The sequence below is a fragment of the Tiliqua scincoides genome, chromosome 2 (genome assembly GCF_035046505.1).
Source record: "Tiliqua scincoides isolate rTilSci1 chromosome 2, rTilSci1.hap2, whole genome shotgun sequence".
In the NCBI taxonomy this organism is placed as follows: Eukaryota; Metazoa; Chordata; class Lepidosauria; order Squamata; family Scincidae; genus Tiliqua; species Tiliqua scincoides.
The window spans coordinates 257,287,725-257,309,478 of NC_089822.1; the positions used below are offsets into that span (position 1 = coordinate 257,287,725).

Here is a 21,754-nt window from a genome sequence, read left to right on the forward strand (position 1 = left end):
CTGCTGGGCTGGGGCCAGCTGCCCCATAGGAAGGTGAGTCCAACACTGGACATCGGGCTCTCTCATATCTTGTTATCTCATATCTCATATCAAATATTATGCAGATTTGTGCATTTTCTCTTCTGTCATTCGTAGCTGCTGAGTTTCTATGTGAGCATAAGAGCTTATTTCTGTCCATCATCTGCTTAATGACCTCACTTTCTGCTTAACGACCTCATTTCCAACCCTCAGCAAGTGCCACAAATGCTATTAGGCCTGCTAGATGAAATGAGCTTGACACTGACCGCTGCTCTAGGACAGGGCAGAGGTTAAAGCTCAGTGGCAGAACCTTTGCTTTCCAGGCAAAGTTTAGTTTAGTTTCTGGCACATTCCTAGTTACAAACTGAATCTAGCAGCACTGTAAGCTTATCATACAGGGCGAGCCTACCCAGGAGGCCAACTGCAATGCTCACCTCAGGTTGCAGATTGACAAAAGCCACCTACCTCCACCCACCCGATTAAGTGCACTGCTCCTTCTCCTTCCACTTCCTGGATTGGAAAAGGAAGAGGGGGACAGAGGAAGAGGTAGCGTGGAGGGGAGTAGAGTGTCTCTGGCACTCTGGTACACTACTTTCCCCTACTCCACACTTCCGATCTGCTCCCCTTAGCAGCAACTGTTACCCTGCACATGCCTGACCTCATCTGATCTCAGAAGCTAAGCAGGGTCAGGCCTGGTTAGTACTTGGATGGGAGACCGTCTGGGAATACCGGGTGCTGTAGACTTATACCATGATCTCGAAAGCTAAGCAGGGTCAGGCCTGGTTAGTACTTGGATGGGAGACCGCTTGGGAATACCGGGTGCTGTAGGCTTATACCAGAGTCTTTCAAGACTGAAAGTTGTCAACCATCCTTTCCCAATTCAGCGAGCAAGAGGAGCAGTGGCTGGTGCATCCCCAGGAGCTTAGTAGCATTTGGCACAGGTACCAGGAGGTCTTGGGCTGTCCTTGCCCTACTGATGTTTCACTTGATATGAAAAACATCAGGCAATGATGATTCACTGGAAATTAGTCCACAGACGTTTACAAGTAGGAAGGGGGTAAGAGAAGCCCCTGTTCTATTCCTCTGCCCATAGTAGGACTTATACCCCAGACCACAGTTCCTCACTCCCAATCAGGGCCAAACCTAGGCCAAGGAGAGGAATGGCTTCATGCCCGTTCCGTCCCCCATCCACTTGTTCAGTTAGGGAAATTTTTATTATTCATGGCATTTTGTAGCCCCTCCCACAATTTTGATGTGTGATCTGCATGAGCGATGCATCTGTATTATCGAAGGTGATAAAGTTGCGCACCTGACTCTGTAACTCTGTATTTCTAAATGCCACATGCAAGCAAATTGCCACATGGAAACAAATTGGTTTCCAGAACTGTTTTTGTTTTAAGGATCATTGAAATGCCTAAAGCCCACCAAGCCAGGCACCTGAGGCAGTTGTATCAGTTGCTTGCCCCTAAATCTCATCCTTTGTTCCAACAGCAGACTGTACTGGATGGGAGAATCCCCCAAGAAGAGTGAGTTTAGAAGCAGAGTCTAAGCAAGGAAGGTTTGTTAAGCATTGTGGCAAGACATTGCTTTACACACCCTTGCATTAGGACAATGCTCCTATGACATGGCAGCCTCCCAGAAGACACGTGACGCACACGGGAGAGGTGAGGCTCTGCAACCCTTTCTGAGTGCTGTGCAGTCAAGTATGGCAGGAGGTGGGCTGGGAGGACAGGAAGGATTCGTGAATCCTTCTAGCACTTCTGCTGAGATTCTGCAGAACGGAAACCAAGGAGGGTGGTGCCCCAAGACGAGAGTATGTGGGTTCACACCTGGCAGGCTGAATGTTGTGCTTCACTGGGCAGGAGAGTCACATTTCCCCAAGCAACAGAGCATCTCTCCAAGCAGGAGGGGTGGGTCAAAATGGCTGCTCCCCTGGGAATACCTCAGATAGACAAAAGCCAGAGATCCCTGTTCAGAAGCTGAAGAGAAGACTGTGGAATTTTGGGGCCCAGGAGGAACGTCCTCTTCCTGGTTACTGTTCAGAACAAGGATGTAAAGCAGAGGTTCCCGAACTGTGGGACAGGATGTGATTTTTGGTGGGTCACCACAGGTGATGGAAAGATCAGATAACTAATTGCCTCAAGCCCTGAAGCAATTAAAAAATCAGATACTGTAGCTGCTAACTGTTCTGCAAGGGGCTGAGCTCCTGCAGTTTGCAAGCAGGTGTCAATATAGGGAGACGAATGTTTGTGGGTCTCTCTTTTTTGTTATTATTACTTATGAATGTATATAACTTTCCAGATATCATTTCTTTAAAAGTCTAGTAAACCTAGGTGGGTCCTGATTTGGGGTCATTTTAAAAAGTGGATCCTGGTGCTAAAAAGTTTGGGAACCACTGATGTATATATAGAGAAAAGTATATAAAGAGAAAAATTATTTTGATAGTTTCCTCTTGTCTATAAGATGTGATCTGTAAAAAAAAAGGGGGGGAGACATTCTGTCTGTAGATCTATTTTTAACCCTCTGATGGCAGTGAAAAGCACTTTACTGATCTTGGTATTGAATGGAATAGAGATTGTCAACTCACCCGAAAAAAGTCATCCCTGGGCCTTCCTCTCACCCCAGCTTTACGCTCTGGCTCACCCCAATACTTAATTAGGTTCAAATCACTCAGCCCTGCTTCCACACCACATGACTGGACTACACTCACAGGCCCTCCTTGGGGTCTGCCTCCTGGCCCCACTCAGGTATCCGTATTTTGCAGTGCAAATGTCTTAGAGAGATTCCAACAAAGGGCCAAACTAGACATGACTCAGATCACCTCGAGGATCCTGTTTGCCTGTATTTTTCCTTATCACTGCATGCATGGGGAGGCAATAGATCGGAACCAAGGAAGGGGGCAAGCAGCTTGAACACTAGCCCCAGTTAGAGTAGGGAGGAAAGCTTGACTTGGAGCCAGCAGCAACCAGAGTTCTCATCTGGGCTGCCCCACCCCTATCCTTAAGAACATAATAACAGCCCCACTGGATCAGGCCATAGGCCCAGCTTCCTGTATCTCACAGCGGCCCACCAAATACCCCTTGCACACTATTTACAGGAGGGGAAAATGGCAAGGCTGGTTTGGCCCTAAGTTGCAGCTTTAATTTAAAAAAGAAAACAACACCAATAAGGTACATTTGAGAGTGATTCCAAATGAATGTAAAAATATGAAATTGCATTGGTTGTTTAGTTGTACCTCTGTTCAATAGAGCTGGCATCTAGGGTCTGCAGTGACCTTCATGTTAATTCCTATAGGATCTTATAGACCTGTTATCCATCATGTCCTCCTTTCAACTCAAAATCTTGCAGTTCAAACTCTTCTGAATCACACAAAACAAAACAAAACTGATGACTAACACCCAGTGTCCTACACCCAAACTAGATGTTACACTAACTGCATAGCATGGCCTGGAGTGGTGTTTTTCTTTAAATAGGAGGTCAGTGAATCAGGAGAAAACCACCATTGGGGGGGGCACTAGTGGGATATTAGCACTTTGCCCCACGACAGTTCCAATACAGATTGTGCCTCCCCCATGCACTATTTTAAACAGAAAAAAGTTCCCACTGGCTTTCAATGGGAGCTTTACAAAACCCTAACATAGCCTGTGGGTGAGTGTCCTGCTACCAGAATTAGTACTGTGCTAAAGCCCCATATCCCTGTTGCCGTTTTGGTCTTAGAGCAGTGGCATCGTTAAGGGGAGCAGGGGGTGTGGACTGCACCAGGTGACATGCATAGGGAGGGGGGTGACACCACTACTAGCCAAAATGTTTCAAATCTTGGTGTTTTTGAATAATACCATCCAAGTTATTTATCATTCAATGCATAATGTCATGCAGAATGCAATGGGAAAAAAAACCATGTTCAAATATCTCTATTCTATCAAATGTTATAGCAAAAAAACCAGTGGGGGTAGGGCGATGGTGCATCACCATGACTACTGCCCAGGGCATTGCCCTGCCCACTGCAAGGAAGGAGTTCCATCATGGCCCTCCCACACTGGGTCACGCAAGCCCCAATGACACCACTGCCTTAGAGCATGATAAAAACATTTTTTAAACCCTCCCCAGGCCATGTTACGCAGTTTTGCAGAACATGTCTTTTGACCCTTAGTACATACATCCTTTGCAATGTTCCTGTGTTCTTTAGGAGGAGGATTTGTTTTGGTGATTGTAATGTTTGCTAGGAGTTTGGGTTTTTCTTCACTCTCTTAGTCAGAAGGAAGCTTCTGACAAAAGGGTCATCACCGCCACTGCTCCCTCTTTTTAGAAAAAGCAGAAGCGAAAAGGTTTTGCAATCCGCATTCGAGAAGCTATGTGTGCTTGCGTATGACACCACCCAAGAGACACTGTGCAGAGAACTTTGCTAGCAATCGTGCCACTGGATCTCCGTTCATGTCTACATGGCAGCAGGTCCCACAGAGCCCAAGGGGACTTCCTCCCCAGTCAGTCTGCACAGGATTGCAGCCTTTGCATGACTGGGGACACACAGCAGAGCAGACCATTTCTGCCTTTCGTACTGGTGGAGATTAGGAACTTGAGTTAATGCAGGAGTGAGAAAAGCTGCATCTGAGGAAATCTACAGCTATCGAAGGCCTGGGAGATGTGTCCTCCTCTGAAGCCAGTCACCTTGAAGCCCAGTCCCATGCATGATAGAAGTGGGCCTCAATGCCTTCAGTGGGGGCTTGTTGTTGGCATCCTTCAGTCTCAGAAGACTATGGTATCGCGCTCTGAGTAGTGGTTCTGGAACAGAGTGGCCTCTCCAGTGCGCAAAGCCTGGGTAAAGTAGATATGGAGGATAGACTGTTACCCATGCAGCAAATCTCCCCTCTCCACGTTGCTGAAATGGTCCAATGGAAAGGCAGAAGTCAATACGGTTGGTTCCAGCGGCGTCACAGGAGTTGCCAGAGCAAGACTGTGTACAGCCACGAACTGCCTCAGGGACTCCGGCTCTGGATTTTGCCTTGAGGTTGACTCCTGAAGCCTTTTCCATAACTGGATGTAGCCACAAGGCAGTGGGGGTTTGGGATCAGAGTTTTCCTTCTCTCAGATGAGCTGCCTTCCCAGGCTGACGAGTCCCATCTACCCGGTGGCTGTTGAGTCGCCTCTTACGACAAGTACAGCCAAACTGAGGGCCTATTCTTATCCCCCAACCCCCGGGGTAGGGGACTTACTCCCAGGGAAATGTGCCTAGGTTGACACCATAATCAATTTTGAACTTCATGAAAAGAAAGCTGTACAGATGCAACGTCTAGTCAACTACCGAGTAATCCTACATATGCTTACTCAGAAGACAGTCCCACTGAGTTCAATGGCACTGAATTCCAGGAACATCTGGACAGGATTGCAGCATTAATCAGTTATATAAGACAATTCAAGACATTTTGACCTCTGACAAGTATGGCTGTCATCCGATAAACTAAGAAATCATTACACAACTTCTTAAATGTTTTGGTTTTTAATTGTTTCAGTTAATACTGTACTATCAATAATGCATCGACTGCATGTTACAGGTGGAAACTGTGGATTCTAAAATATTTTAAAATTTGGGGTAATGCTGCAACTGTATCAGAAACTGGGACTTTCTGCATGCAAAGTGTGTACTCTTTCTTTGAGCGAGTACAGCCCTTCCGTAATGGTTTCTAACTTTTGCTAGTTGAATAGACAGAGTTACCATGATTTTAGGTTTGGATTCCACCTCCAGCCCCCAGCGCCACCTGCCCCAATCCAATCAACACCCAGATCTCAAGAAACAAAATATCTGAGCAGGGAGTGGATACATTATGAGTATCTTGCCATTTGTCACAGTAAAATATTGGCAGGTATAGTAGTAGGGCTGTGCAGTCATTGGTGACCCTGACCATAAACACTCCAGCACCGCCATGTTCTGCAGGCCAGAGAGGCCAGGCTGCACATGGCCTCTCTGGTCCTTAGAAGGCCTTTGAATGCCTCCAGAAGATCTTAGAAAGGTACTACTGCTTTTTCAACAAGTACCATTTTAAGGTCTTCTGGAGACCTCAGAAGACTTTCCAAGAGCCTCAGAAGACTTTCCAAGAGCCAGAGAGGCTGTGCATGGCCTCTTTGGCTCCCAGAACACCTCCAGATATGACCAGAGGTGTCGCATCCAGAGGTGTCCTGGCAGTGACATCACTTCCGGGCCACAGGGGACCATGACATCACGTGACTCACTAGCACGAGACGTCATGGCACATCCCTGACCGTGGGCTGTATGTAGTTGTTCTGAGAAGAAGTTTCAACTGTAAGAACAGAAAGGGTTGAGACATTTAAGTGAGCAAGAGGCTTTGGGACACGCGAGGGTGGCAGAATTGGAGGCGCAAAGGCCACAGGCAGCAGGGGTCCTTCTCTGATGAGAGAAAGAAATGCAGAGGAAAATCCATTTCTGCTTCCTTGCATACCATAAGGATTGCAAATGTGATAGGTCAGGCTGGGAAGCTGAAAGGCGGCCCCTAATCAGTTTAGATTTGTTGTCCTTCCCTGGGATGAGACAGGACTCCTCAGGTCTGTGAGGGGAGACTGAGGCCAACTGGATTCAACAGGGGACAAGGGAGAGTCGATTTTTGGAGTTCCTGGTGCAGTTGCTGGAATGGGGACTGCTGAGATCACTTTGTCCTTGCTGTTTTACTTTTGTTCTTTCCATGGTTTCTTGGCCCGCTCTGGTCCATCTCTGGAACTAGAGAGACAAAGGCAAGATCTGGTCATTCTTCTTGGAGTAGCCAGCTAAAATGCAGCATGAGCCGGTCTGGTTGACCAGAAGACCACTTTTGCAATGTGAGCCTTTCAGCAACATAGTCAACAAGAGCACAGGATTTTACGAACCCCATCTCCAGAACATTAAAATGTGGGGGGGGGGGGGGGGAGAGGAATGCTTAGGTTCAGCATTTTTGCTGTTGGCATGAATCAGTGCACTGTGATAGGGCACACACCTGCAGTAATGTACTAGCTGATGTGGCTGTTACAGTTTTAGTGTGACCCACTGGCTACATACATTGCATATGAAGCTGCCTTATATTGAGTCAGACTGTTGCACTGGCTGACAGCGGTTCCCCAGCATGGCAGACAGGGTGTTTCCCAGCCCTCCCTAGAGATGCAGACAAAGCCTGTGTTCTGCCACTGATCTCCAGCTCCTCCCCTTGAAACACATGTGCATTTTCTGAGATTCCTGAGCTGCACTGTGCTCTTACACCCATTTTTTTTAAAAGGAGCTGGTTTTCCTTCACAAATCGAAGCATTTCATACATGCTCGGAGGTACCTCTTGCTTGTGGTGCCAGAATTTGGCAGCTCTGCTTTCATCTCAGCGGTTCCTACTTATGCATGACACTACAAGCTGAAACTGTTGTTAAACTTTTTTTAGCATTCGGGGAATTAAACCTTGTAAGCTATAAAGTTGTGAAAATGCAAAGAAAAATTTTGCTCTGGAAATTCCTAAGCACCACTGCCTTTTTCCTCTCAGGGCTAGAATTTTCAGAGCCCTTTCGAAGGCAGTCACAATTGTTAAAATTGATTTTCAGTTTGTAGTGTAGACCCAGCACCACCAGTTAGATCAGACTGAGCTGTGAATCATGATATCACTGGTTCACTTCTTTTCTCTCTGATGAATTCACTCAATAGGCAAGCTGGTATTCTCTCAGCCTCTCTACCCAGAGTTGTCCCTGAGAAGGTGTCACCTGGTGCGGCACTTACCTGCAGAAGCTCAGCATTCCAGACATTCGGGGGCGACGTAATGACGCAATCATGTCGTTGTCCCCCGAACTTCTGGGCTATTGCATTGCTTTCAAACCAAAAAAACTTGACTTTGGACTGCCTCTTTGGCCTGATCTGGGTTCAGTCACTTTGTGTTCTCGCTGGCAAGTAGTGAAAAGATTACACAGGCCAACACACATTTTGCTTCCTTAAACATTACATCAATTCCTGGGTATGTTTGGGGTGCCGATTCCAAAAATGGCATCCGTTTTGCCCTATCATATCTAGTTTTGGAGACACGGCATAGCCTCTTTAGTGAATGGTTCAAGCAGCTTCTTCATGAGGAAGCCTACACCATGCCTTTGTGTACCCAAGCCCTTGCAGCCTCCTGAACAGCGCAATCATGAGGATCGCGCCGCTGCCTTCCCCCGCCCCTGCTGCCTCCCCCCTCCCACCCACACAAGAACTTAGTGGCTCTCAAACTCTCCCAGAGAGTTTGAGAACCACTGCCATCTGTATATAGGTTGGAAAATGCTGGCTTCTCCAGCCTCCAGGGAGCTAAAGGGAGTCTGAAGGACACTCACTTGTCTTCTCATAATACAGACGGGTCACCAGAGCAACTGTGGTAATCCCAAAGGCACAACAAATGGCACGCAGGAGGAGCCATACGAGGATCATGTAGTCTTCTTGGTGTGAAGCTTTGGGTGCCGAGCAATTCCAAACACAGAAGAATGAATTAGTAAGGAGAACACAAGATCTGCTGGCCCAGACCAAGAACATCTCTGGAGACTTCTAAGAACGAGGACAGATGTTGCATTATTAAAGCAGTGCAGCTTATCTGAACCTCATTTATTCCATCCAGCCACAAGTCCCCTTTCCAGGGTTGACCTGGAGGGGGGCGGGGGGAGGACCACAACTCTGCATATTTGAGGCAGATGCCAGCTGAGCACAGTATTGATTGGCCAGCACCCTTGCTGCACTGAACCTAGCTTCATCTTCTATTCTTGGAAGAGTTCTTCAGATTTGCTGATATGTTTTGTGTTTTCTTTTGATGATAAGTGGATGATTGAATGCTTGTGTGAATGTGGTCCTTAAAGAAAAAAAAAACAGGCTACCGGAAGTGCCGAAGCGGCACAGCATAGCTAGAGGGAGTGCAAAGCACTAAGTTTTGCAGGGAGCCTCACTGCAGCATGCTAGTGGCCCCTCCACTTCGGAGCCATTCTGGGTAGGGGAAGCAAAACGGAGGTGTTTGCAGAGTTCAACCCACCTAGGCTAATGTCTTGTGGCAGACCATCCAAAATTGGGATAATTACCTTTGGTAAGGAGATTAGAAAACGGTGGATTCTTTCCTTATGGGGGCTGAGGCCCTTTCACAGTGTGAGGCATTTTTGTTTGTGCCATCTAAGGCTTTTTGGGTGCTGTAACTGTGAATTACATTTCTAAGGTCCCATTCCTGTCCAACTTTCCACCACTTATGCAGCCTCCGCACAGCCCTGAGATAAGGGAACAAACATTCCCTTACCTTGAGGGGGGCTCCGTGACTGCCTCCCACACCACAGGATTCAATGCATGCCCCTTTGGCGTGGCTGCATCAGCGATGAAAAGTTGGATAGGACCCTAAGTGACCCATCATAGATGAATGAACTGTATCATACCGCCTAGGGCTGCCAACTGAGGGCCCAGTCCTATCCAATTTTCCAGTGCCGGTGCAGCCACAATGCAGCCTTGAGGTAAGGGGACAAATGTTCCCCTACCTTGAGGAGGTTTCTGTGATTCTCTCCCCACCATGGGATGCAGTGCACTCCCCATTGACACAGCTGCACCGGCACTGGAAAATTGGATAGGATCGGGCCCTGACATGACAAACAACCCAATCCTATGCACGTCTACTCAGAATTAGGATTGTAGCCAACAACTTTTATTTTTTAAAATGAGAGTATTTTAGAAAACTTATAAATAAGTCTGGTGTGCTGTTGTTAATAGTAGCTTGATGATTGGAGAAGGGGAGGGGAAAAAGCAGGTGATGCTTTCCATAAAAGAGAGATGGATGGCTACTCTCTCAGCATTGTGCAGAGAGAAAACAGATGCGTAGTTACAAGACATGCTGTGTATGCACAACCTCCTGATTTTGGAAATGGGCCATGTCAGAATGCCAGATGCAAGGGAGGGCACCAGGATGAGGTCTCTTGTTATCTGGTGGGCATTTGGTGGGCCGCTGTGAGATACAGGAAGCTGGACTAGATGGGCCTATGGCCTGATCCAGTGGGGCCGTTCTTATGTAGAGTCTAAGGGGCACATACCCTGGGCACTATGCCAAGGAGGTTGCATGACTGCAACTCTGGCTCTGCCCTACTTATGGAAAAGGTGCCGGCGGCTTTGTGCCCCACTCTAGTTCCTTCTTCTTCAAAGGGGAACCTCCACAGGAGAAGGAATGGGAAGGGGTGCAAAGCCAACAGCACCTCCTCCTCCAAGGAGAACCAAAAATTGACTGCTTTGTTCTGCTTGCACCACTTCCGGGTTCTCCTCGCAGGAAGAGGCACTGGCAACTTTGCCCCCACTCTATTCCTTCTCCTGTAGAGGCTCCCCTTAAAGCCAATGCAGTGTGGGCTCCCTCCTTCAGGAAGAACCTGGAAGTGACATCACAATATCACGTGACGTCATGATATCACTGCCCCAGGCACCAATGAGTGTTACTCCTCTGTTGGCATATCAAGTTACCCTGAAAGGCATTGGGCACGGCAGCCAGTAAAAAGTTGGCAACGCTACTCCCACCGCTTATGTTGCCGAGTTTGTGGTTATCTTTGGCCTTCAGGAGCTATTCATGCATCCCTGCGCCCTCACCTAAGACTGAGGGGAAACATGAACTTCCTAATCGCAAATAGGTTGTTTGACGTTGTAATAATGTCAGAATTTTGGCTTGAATCTTCCTTTTAATTAGCCCTGTTTCTATTCCAAAGGACTCAAGAATAATTCCCCATCCACTTACCTGCTCCTGGTTTTATCACTAGAAGTTCAGTCCCATTCCCTGTTGTCTCTGGCAGGCCAGGAATCTCCACTATACATTGATACGTCCCTGAGTCATAATGTCTCAGATCCTGTATCTTTATGTCCGCTCTTCTCCTCAAGATGAAGTCCTCGTGTGAGGTGATAGTCACTCTCCCCAGGAATTCCCGGGTGTAATTCTTGACCTCCGTGACTGAATCTTTCATCCACCGGTAGCTGCCGACCTTGGGCTCCCTGGTGATGTTATAGGAGCAGTGCATAGTGATGGAGCTGCCTTCGATGCCTTTGGCAAAGCTCGGCTGGGAGACCACGAGGCCCTGACCCTGTGAAACTACGGAAAAGGCCTGAGCTTAGACTTTCTGCAAAATCAGCTGAGAGCAATGAACACATGTTTGACCATCATTGTTATTATTTCACACATGGTCCTTAATGGCCCTTCTGAGTATATCACTTTTCCAGTCACCCAAAAGGTTGTATTTCGTATCTAGGAAAATGCTATGCTTTCTGTTACCCTGCACATGCCTGATCTCGTCTGATCTTGGAAGCTAAGCAGGGTCAGGCCTGGTTAGTACTTGGATGGGAGACTGCCTGGGAATACCGGGTGCTGTACCATAGTCTTTCAAGACTGAAGGTTGCCAACCGCATTCATGAATCCAATTACACAAGCCTCATGGGCGGTCTCATGGGCAGAGATTCCCTATTCCTGCAATGTTCAATGTTTTCACAGCAGACTGACCCCTAACTAGAGCAGAGCCTGAGGGCACTGCCCTGGACACTAAGCCAAGGGGGCACATAACTGTGGAGCCTCTCAGGCTCCACCCTAGTTACAGAGGAGGTGCTGGAGGCTTCACAGCCTCTGTTCTTTCTCCTGTGGAAGCTCTGGGGTGTCTCCCAGAGGAGAAGGATAGGGGGGTATGAAGCCACTGCAGCAAGCACCCCTCTTCCAGGGAGAACCTGGAAGTGACTGCTTTGCACAGCAAGTGGCACAAGGGAGTCACTTCCAGGTTCTCCCTGGAGAAGGAGATGCTGACTTTGGGTCCCAGTGCCTCTACAGAAGAAGGAACGGGGCCACAAAGCCATTGTGGTGATCACTTTCTCCTCTGGGGAGAACCCAGAAGTGACATCATCGTGCACGTGACATTGTGATGTCACTGACCCATGGCCCGGGACCATTCGTTACACTTTTGCATTGACGTCTACGGTCTTCTGTATGGTCTTTGCCTTTTGTGATGTCACTTCCAGTTCTGGGGGACTCTTTTGGGCTCTCCAACTCTATTTCAGTGCGACTATCTGTAGTAACGAATTGTCTGTCCCTCTTCCTCCATTGGCAAAGGAACTTGGAACCCTGTGCTTCAAACTCCAGCAAAACACCTGCTGACCTTTTGTGGCACACCAATGTGCTGGGGCACACCGTTGGAGTATCAGTGGGCTACTCCAATTGATGTAAATGATGAGAAACCCAGCTCTCCACACAATACACGCTATACGAGCATCATATTGTCCATCTTCTTTATAAAGTTTTACTTTGGCTTGATCATTTAGTTTCAATCCACTTGTAGCAATGTGGCATCCAGCTTGCTTTCTGCAACCCAGCACATGAGTGTTTACCTAGAAATCATTTAAAAAAAAAAAAAAAAAGATCCACAGAATACTCTAGCCCTTAGTTTGTGCAAACTTCTCCTTTTCTGCATTTCTTTTTCTATTTAAGATTATTTTAATTTGGAGAGCTGTTTTAATGCAAGAGCTCAAAATGTGATCTGGGAAGCCCCAAATGTCACTTTGTCCAGAACCAGATTTGGGGGCAGGTGATATGGGCTTGGGGGGGGGGGGAGTAGTCACTGGTATTTTTGTTATTTCAGTTATTCTTAACAATTTCAGTTATTCTATTTCAATTTCAGTTATTCTTAACATTTTTAAAAGTTTAAAAGATGAGAGGAAACAAACTTCTTTTTATTGGCTTATCTATGACATGAGCAACTACAAGATCAGTAGCATAGGTAGAGGGAATGCCTCCATTTTGTTCTAGCGGCCCAGATTGGCTCCAAAGGGGGGGAGGGGTTGCTTGCACAGCATGGTGAAATGCCTGCAAAACTTAGTGCTTTGCACCCCCTCTAGCTACACTACTGTAAAGGATTACAGATCCAAGCATATTAATACATAAGAACATAAGAACAGCCCCACTGGATCAGGCCATAGGCCCATCTAGTCCAGCTTCCTGTATCTCACAGCGGCCCACCAAATGTCCCAGGGAGCACACCAGATAACAAGAAACCTCATCCTGGTGCCCTCCCTTGCATCTGGCATTCTGACATAACCCATTTCTAAAATCAGGAGGTTGCGCATACACATCATGGCTTGTACCCCATAATGGATTTTTCCTCCAGAAACTTGTCCAATCCCCTTTTAAAGACGTCTAGGCTAGACGCCATCACCACATCCTGCAGCAAGGAGTTCCACAGACCGACCACATGCTGAGTATTTTCTTTTGTCTGTCCTAACCCGCCCAACACTCAATTTTAGTGGATGTCCCCTGGTTCTGGTATTATGTGAGAGTGTAAAGAGCATCTCCCTATCCACTCTGTCCATCCCCTGCATAATTTTGTATGTCTCAATCATGTCCCCCCTCAGGCGTCTCTTTTCTAGGCTGAAGAGGCCCAAACGCCGTAGCCTTTCCTCATAAGGAAGGTGCCCCAGCCCCGTAATCAACTTAGTCGCTCTCTTTTGCACCTTTTCCATTTCCACTATGTCTTTTTTGAGATGCGGCGACCAGAACTGGACACAATACTCCAGGTGTGGCCTTACCATAGATTTGTACAACGGCATTATAATACTAGCCATTTTGTTCTCAATACCCTTCCTAATGATCCCAAGCATAGAATTGGCCTTCTTCACTGCCGCCGCACATTGGGTCGACATTTTCATCGACCTGTCCACCACCACCCCAAGATCTCTCTCCTGATCTGTCACAGACAGCTCAGAACCCATCAGCCTATATCTAAAGTTTTGATTTTTTGCCCCAATATGCATGACTTTACACTTACTGACACTGAAGCGCATCTGCCATTTTGCTGCCCATTCTGCCAGTCTGGAGAGATCCTTCTGGAGCTCCTCACAATCACTTCTGGTCTTCACCACTCGGAAAAGTTTGGTGTCATCTGCAAACTTAGCCACTTCACTGCTCAACCCTGTCTCCAGGTCATTTATGAAGAGGTTGAAAAGCACCGGTCCCAGGACAGATCCTTGAGGCACACCGCTTTTCACCTCTCTCCATTCTGAAAATTGCCCATTGACACCCACTCTCTGCTTCCTGGCCTCCAACCAGTTCTCAATCCACGAGAGGACCTGTCCTCTAATTCCCTGACTATGGAGTTTTTTCAGTAACCTTTGGTGAGGGACCGTGTCAAACGCCTGCTGAAAGTCCAGATATATAATGTCCACGGGTTCTCCCGCATCCACATGCCTGTTGACCTTTTCAAAGAATTCTATAAGGTTAGTGAGGCAAGACTTACCCTTACAGAAGCCATGCTGACTCTCCCTCAGCAAGGCCTGTTCGTCTATGTGTTTTGAGATCCTATCTTTGATGAGGCATTCCACCATCTTACCTAGTATGGATGTTAGGCTGACCGGCCTATAGTTTCCCGGGTCCCCCCTCTTTCCCTTTTTAAAAATAGGCGTGATATTCGCTATCCTCCAATCTTCTGGCACCATGGCCGTTTTGAGGGACAAGTTGCATATCTTAGTCAAGAGGTCTGCAACTTCATTCTTCAATTCCTTAATAACTCTTGGGTGGATGCCATCAGGGCCCAGTGACTTATTGATCTTTAAGTTATCAATGAGGTCTGAAACATCTTCTCTTTTAACCTCTATCTGACTTAACTCCTCGGTCAGGAGGGGCCGTTCGGGCAGCGGTATCTGCCCGAGGTCTTCTGCCGTGAAGACAGATGCAAAGAACTCATTTAATTTCTCTGCCATCTCTAAGTCTCCTTTTATCTCCCCTTTCCCTCCCTCACCATCCAGAGGGCCAACTGCTTCTCTGGCAGGTTTCCTGCTTCTAACATATTTGAAGAAGCTTTTATTATTCCCCTTAATGTTGCTGGCCATGCGTTCCTCATAGTCTCGCTTGGCCTCCAGTATCACCTTCTTACATTTCTTTTGCCACAGTTTATGTTCCTTTTTATTCTCCTCATTAGGGCAAGACTTCCAATACATGAAGTGTATTGCCTTGTATGGCAGGAATAAACCATAGTTGAAGCTTGTGCATCGACGGGGTTACAAGTGCAATAAAAATAAGATTTTCAGATGCTGAATAAAGAGAGGGGATGCTGAAGATCACCTGGGGCCCAGTTTGATACAAGGCTGGTCCTTTGCCTATGGTCACTGCATTGCTGAACGTAACAAGTTTGAGACAAAAGTTTTTCAGCCTCAACCTTCCACATTCCCATTTGCAATTTGGAGGTAATAACACACTAGCTGATCTTGCAAGGCTTTTGCAAGATGTATTGAGATATAAATAAATCTTGCTTCCATAGGAATTATACTCATTGAGCTCCAAGTGCCTCCATTTTCAGGAGCGAAGTGGGTGACCAGCACATATAGGGCCTTCATTGTGGAACTCCTATTTGACCCCTATTTACTGTGGTGGTGGTTGCTTTTTAAATACAGAAAATAAAACTCCCACAAAAATCCTGTGATGTGGTTAGGCTAAGAGATGGCAGTTGACCCAGGGTCACTCAGTGAGCTTCATGGCTGAATGGGGTCTCCTCAGTCTGGGTCTGCTGCTGTAACCACTAGGCCACTTTGTGAACCTCTTTGTGAATGACTCCTGCTGACAAGTGCTATATAAATATTCTTATTAATAATTATTATTGTTGTGTGCCGCTTTTCAAGAAAATCCACAGTGCATAGAGAAAACAAATAAATGGCTCCCTGTCCCAAAAGGGCTTACAAGCTAAACAATGCAGGAGCACCAGCAAATAGCCAATTTGCTAAATATATAAGAATACCCCTTGAAAAAGTGTTTTGTTTTTTTTTAGCCAGTTAGAAGGGATACTAATCTTTTCTATTTTATTGTGGACTACTCAATTGATGTGACCTGGTTTTAAAATCATGTTCTGAGCCGCCTTGTGGATTTTGTTTGATGAGACAGGAATATAAATAAATAAACTATGAACATGTGACACCTTTAAGAATTTCAGTTGAATTCTCCGGAGGCCTGTACTGGATCTCTGTGCTGGATCATGCGTCCAGACTGTATTGTTGGGAAAACACACCCACGCACATACACCCCACCTGTTACATCCAGATGGGATTCCATAGTACTGTTGCTAGACGAGAGCTTGCGGCTGTATTGCACAAGGGTAACGTGGTTAGAACATGCTTTATGTGATTATGAGGAACAGGCTCCTGACAATGTTATAATGGGGTAAGAATTTGTATTCTCTCAACTGACTCTTGATGCCACACCACTAGTGTAGCTGGGGAGGAGAATGGTAAGTTAACAATAATAATAATAATAATAATAATAATAATAATAATAATAATAATAATAATAAGTACTGAAGATGCCACAATGAGCCATGTAAGCTGCCCCTTCCACTTGCCATTCCAGGTAGCGCTCGCTGAACCAAACAGCATCTCCTGAATGTGGCCACTGCTGTCCGGAATTGCTCCAATGGCAAGTGGGAGGGGCTACTTATGTGGTGCATTGCGGCACCTGCAATACTTACCTTTTGGGCCCCCCCCCAACACCATGCTGTCTAAGCATCTATCTTGACACCACCACCCACTGAATAGACAGGCACATCTCATCCTTTGCATTTGATGCTCTCATCATTCCCCTACAAAAAAAATGGGGAGAAGCCTTTTAAAAAGTTAAGGAATTCAAAACGAACTTATGCTTTATTTGAGGCTTAGGGAAGGCGGTAGGGGTTTTCATCAGCTGCTGGTTCCAATAAATTGAAATTCTTCTAGCTGGGCTGATGGGAGGAAAAACCATCTCTGTGCTAACAACTACCTCTGTACCATCTCCATACTAACTGAAGATTTTCTTTTATGGCTAAAGTTTCACAGCTGCTTTCATCTTCATCACCCATCTCATCTCCTCAGAGATTTTAAAAGCTACCTGAGAAGACCAAGGCATGATTTCAACCTGACTTCTCTTTCATTCCAAATTTGTCCCCACCTACCAGTGTCACAACCTTGCCCATACATGAGAGTGTTTTGTCAGAGTTCTCTATTTCATGCAGTGAGGAAGTTCCCTTGACAGACTCGACCAAAGATAAATATGAGGAACTGGAAGTCACACAGGGTATTTTCTCCCTTTCCCCAATATTGCTACCATTCTCTCATTTATATATACCCAAGAATCTAGGTGACATTTCTCTCCAAACATTACATTCCCATTCACCCCCCTCCCCAGTGTTGTTTTTTTTTTGAAATTGCTGAGCCCAGATGGTTTTGTGTGTGTGTATTTGTGTGTGTGTGTGGGGGGGGGGGTTCCAGTTTTTTGAGGTTTGAACTGACTCAAATGTCTAGCACTAATGTCTCTCAGCTGACTTGGAGGTTTAGTTTATGGTGAGCTTGCTGAAGATGCATAATTCTGGCTTGCTCCATTACCTCTCCATCCCTAGTCCTAAAATGCTGTGAAATTCCTAGCAGGTCTGGCTTGACATGCCCCCCCCCCCATGTTGTGCCTAAGGTTCAGGACCAGAACATCCATGAAGCCTACTCAGGGGATCACCTCAAGTGGCAGAAAGGTGTGGGGGGCAAGGTAGGCTGTGTCCACTGCACCTCCTCCTTCCCATATTCAAAAAGAGGGGAATGAAGCAGAAGGGGATATGTGGAAGAGAGGAAAGTGATGGATTAGAGCAGTGACTGTTACCCTGCACATGCCCGATCTTGTCTGATCTTGGAAGCTAAGCAGGGTCAGGCCTGGTTAGTACTTGGATGGGAGACCGCCTGGGAATACCGGGTGCTGTAGGCTTATACCACAGTCTTTCGAGACTGAAGGTTGCCAACCATCAAGGTTGCCAACCAGAGCAGTGGTTCACAATCTGTGAGCCATGGCTCCCTGGGGAGACGCAGAAATCAGCTGGGGAGGCATGGAATCCTAGCGAAAAACCCTCCACCCTATTCATTGTCTAGGATTATAGCCCTCATGGGGAACTGCAGCCAATGGCCAAGTAGGTCTAGGGACCCTCCAGTTGAAAACATTTGGGGACCACTGAGCTAACGGGTCGCCTCTTCCACTTTTTCTCCTCTTCCACCTTTTCCTTTTCCCTCTCTCCTTTCTTTCTCCTCATACCATTTCCCCACTGAAAACTGTGCACCCCCCAAGTTGTCGCCCCCCCCCCGTTGGTGCAATTGTTGAGAAGAAATTTTCAGGATGAAAACAGTGGGAGGGAAAAAGATTAACCCCCACCCTCTGTTGTGCCATAGTCCCAATTCCAATTGTAGGACATCACAACTCTTGTTCGGAAAAGAAAAAGATGCTGGAGCTTCAAACACAGAGCTCCCATATCATAAGTACTTTGGCCCCACCTGGATGAACTGCTGGGAGAACAAAGGCCTGGTGTGCTCTTGCTGCCAAATTCAGCAAAGAGGAATAGAGATGGGGGGGGAGATTTGGAAACAAAGCGAGAGACTGAAGACAGAAAAGGGGAGGAACATACAGATGAGGTCTGCGGGGGACAAAATGGAGGCAAAGTGCGGTAACAGACACAAGACTGCAGACAGCTTCCCAGGGGAATCTCCTTGATCACTGTAGTGTAGGAAACTGCTGAGGTTCACCCAGAAGCAAAAGCAGCCAGGAGGTGGGTGGGGAGAGGAGGAACAGTTATTCCTTATGAAGAGGTGATCCATATTTTTGAGGCTAGCATGTCACAGAAGGAGCAGTGCAATCAGATGAGGGCCAGTGCAGTGATTGCCCCCCTCAAACAAACAAAAAAAGTTACTATTTTTGTGGGTATATTGAATGAATGGCTTTGTTCTTGGGAGGGCAGTCCAAGATCTTTTCACATTTAAGGTGGAAAAACAAAATGCTCCTCTATCAAAGCTGAAAAGATATCATACTAATAAATATAAGAACTGACCATTTCCCACCCTTTCATAGCACCCCACATTTGCTACCTAAGGGCCAAAGTAGAACTGGCCACAAACAGGTGCTGCTACAGAACAGGGCAGCTACTCATTCCTCCCACCCCTTTCTCTCAGTGTAGTGGAGGAGATCAAACCAGGCATGATTTTGGAGATTTGCTCTGAGAATCGCCTGTGGTTTTGTCTTGACTAAACAGCACCTCCCTGTGGCCGCTTTGAAGATCAGTAATGCTCTAGAAGAGAATGCTTAACCTTTTCCTGTGGCCTTTCCATGATCTAACCTCACACTCTGCTGTTATTTAATTCAGGGGGGAAAGGCAGGTATTGATGTTGTGTCTATCTTTTTTAACAGCTTTGGGGTGGGGTGGGCAAAAGACATAAGAACAGGCAAAAGACAAAAGGGTGAGATCCAGCATGGTTCAGAGGTTAGAAACTCATGAATCCCCAATCAGCTATGGAGCTCCCTGGGTGGCCTCAAACCAGCTACTGTCTCCCAGCTGAACATCACATAATTATTCCCAGGGCGCAATGGGGAGGGGAATCCTTGTACACTGCCCTGAACTCCTTGGAGGCAGGATGGGATTGTAATGTAACTTAAAAAAACAAACCCCCTCTCCACAAGCACTGTTTGCCTAATCTTCAAAGCAGACTGGCTGCTGCTCGGCCAAACAAAAACTGTAGGACATGATAATGTCAGATCTGAGATAATGTCAGATCTCGAGGGCACCAGGATGAGGTCTCTTGTTATCTGGTGTCCTCCCTGGGGCATTTGGTGGGCCGCTGTGAGATGCAGGAAGCTGAACTAGATGGGCCTATGGCCTGATCCAGTGGGGCTGTTCTTATGTTCTTAAACTACAATTCCCAGGAGGCCTTGCAGGTCTCTTGTTATCTGGTGTGCTCCCCGGGGCATTTGGTGGGCCGCTGTGAGATGCAGGAAGCTGGACTCGATGGGCCTATGGCCTGATCCAGTGGGGCTGTTCTTATGTTCTTAAACTACAATTCCCAGGAGGCCTTGCAGGTCTCTTGTTATCTGGTGTGCTCCCTGGGGCATTTGGTGGGCCGCTGTGAGATGCAGGAAGCTGGACTAGATGAGCCTATGGCCTGATCCAGTGGGGCTGTTCTTATGCTCTTATGGCCAGAGAGGGAACTAGCAGCCCAGTCCTATCCCCTGCCACACTCGAGCATGCAGCTGGGCCAACAGAGTGCGCACTGCATGCTAAGATGGGGAGGCAACCGAAAGGCCAATGAGGGGTAAATTTAAAAATTCTTTTACTTATCCCTTGGTAGGGCTTCTGACCATCTATAGGTCTCCCCAAACCCACAAGGAGTCCAGAAAGAAAAAGGGGGTGGGGTGGGGTGGGGTGGAAAATGAGGGATAGGATCTGGCATGAGCTTTTGCCACTGAGATCCTCCCCCTCCAGTCTGCTCCTTGCCCCCTGCCCTCCTCCATCTCTGCCCCAAACCACCCACAGCCCACCCATGGTTCACCACCTTACCTGGGCCAGTGTTCACGTGAGTCTGGTATACACATATAGCACTGCTGGCCATTTCTACCTGCGGCTTTGTCAAGCGCAATAGCACCATAGTACGCGGCAATGGGAGCTATGGCTGCAGATCGTGAAATCTGCTGCTGTAGGCCTTCAACAGACTTGGGCCATAAACGTGCGGGTGTCATCTTTTCATCAGGCATGTTTCTAGCTTGTCCCTTAGGCAGCTGCCTCACTCTGCCTGACAGTAGTGGTGGCCCTAAAACTTTCTCTGGTGTCTTTAATAGCAAGTACAAAGTTGCCTGTGAGTTTAGCCAGAGATCAATAGAAATACAATTCTGCAAACTATTAACGACTGAAATAAACTTGCATAAACCGAAGGATCGAGTTAGGAACACGAGTCACCAGTATTGTTCATAGTGTTAATCTAAGTCCTTTCTTCTGCACTGATGCTGCTCAAAGAACATCTCTGAAAGCAGTGATGTAGCTAGAGGGGGTGCAAAGCACCAAGTCTTGCAGGCAGCAAGGGAGCCCTTCCTCCTCCCCTTGGGAGCCATTCCAGGCGAGGGGAGCAAAATGGAGGTGTGCACCTCCATTTTGCTCCCCCCACCTGGAATGGCTCCAAAGGGGAGAGAAAGGGGCCCCTTGCACACTGGGGTGGGGCTTTCTGCAAGACTTAGTGGTTTGCACCCCCCTTAGCTATGCCACTGCTCCTAATAGACATGCTGATTTTGGTTTTGAATAAATAGCAATTCCCCCCCCCCCCAACCTTCCAAAGAGCAATAAAATCCATAAACGGGGAAGTCATGTCGTTTAAGGAGCATATAAACAGAACATCACTGAATGTAATGATAAATAGCCCCTCTTTCCTGAGCTTTGCATATACACAGCGTTGATTAACTGGTCACTTGGAGTGCGCAGATGGCATTTAAAAAAAAACAAACAGCGCTATAAGAATGTTACGTAAAGAGGGCTGTGTTAAATCATGGCAGTCAACTTTCATAACACAATTGTTTACACTTAGACAGTGAGGAGGAAAAAAGCCTTTTGAATATATCCCATATCTTGCTGAACAGTTTGATACGTAGTTTTATTTTTGACCGGCAGGTCCTACCTCCCTTTTTTCCAAAGGTTAGTAAAACACAGTCAATTGCCCACAGATGGTTACATGTTGTTGCGGCCAGTTCATCCTGAGACTTTCCGGGGCTCGTAAACATCCTTTAGGGAGTCCTAAAAGACCCCATGACCAGCCAAGTGTCTTGTGGCACCTTAAAGACTTACCAGATTGCCTATTCCTTTCATGAACTAAAGCCCACCCCATCAAGAAATGCCACACAGTCATCCTGCTTAATGTTAAGGTGCCTTGAGACTGTACTTTTGGTTGCTCCTGTAGAGCAGGGGTGGGCAAACGCTT

At 47.0% G+C, this 21,754-nt stretch overlaps 1 protein-coding gene and 2 pseudogenes across 1 annotated transcript; 2 read left to right on the forward strand and 1 right to left on the reverse strand.

Moving 5' to 3' along the window:
- Positions 1 to 642: 642 nt before the first annotated feature.
- Positions 643 to 762, forward strand: LOC136643302 (5S ribosomal RNA; annotated as a pseudogene).
- A 5,293-nt stretch (positions 763 to 6,055) lies between these two features.
- NCR3 (natural cytotoxicity triggering receptor 3) lies at positions 6,056 to 20,437 on the reverse strand. The gene is made up of 4 exons (XM_066613111.1): positions 20,350 to 20,437; positions 10,743 to 11,090; positions 8,341 to 8,454; positions 6,056 to 6,745 (listed from the first exon to the last, which is right to left on the reverse strand). Exons 1-4 carry the CDS (start codon positions 20,435 to 20,437, stop codon positions 6,675 to 6,677), a joined length of 621 nt encoding a protein of 206 aa, XP_066469208.1. The 3' UTR covers positions 6,056 to 6,674.
- On the forward strand, positions 17,619 to 17,741 carry LOC136642825 (5S ribosomal RNA; annotated as a pseudogene).
- Positions 20,438 to 21,754: the final 1,317 nt, after the last annotated feature.

Coding starts and splice junctions, on each gene's coding strand:
- NCR3 (XM_066613111.1), bottom strand. CDS start 20,437: ATGGTGCTATTGCGCTTGACAAAGCCGCAGGTAGAAATGGCCAGCAGT. Junction 11,091..20,349: donor TCACGTGAACACTGGCCCAG/GTAAGGTGGTGA, acceptor CCTTTTCCGTAG/TTTCACAGGGTCAGGGCCTC. Junction 8,455..10,742: donor AGTGATAAAACCAGGAGCAG/GTAAGTGGATGG, acceptor CGGCACCCAAAG/CTTCACACCAAGAAGACTAC.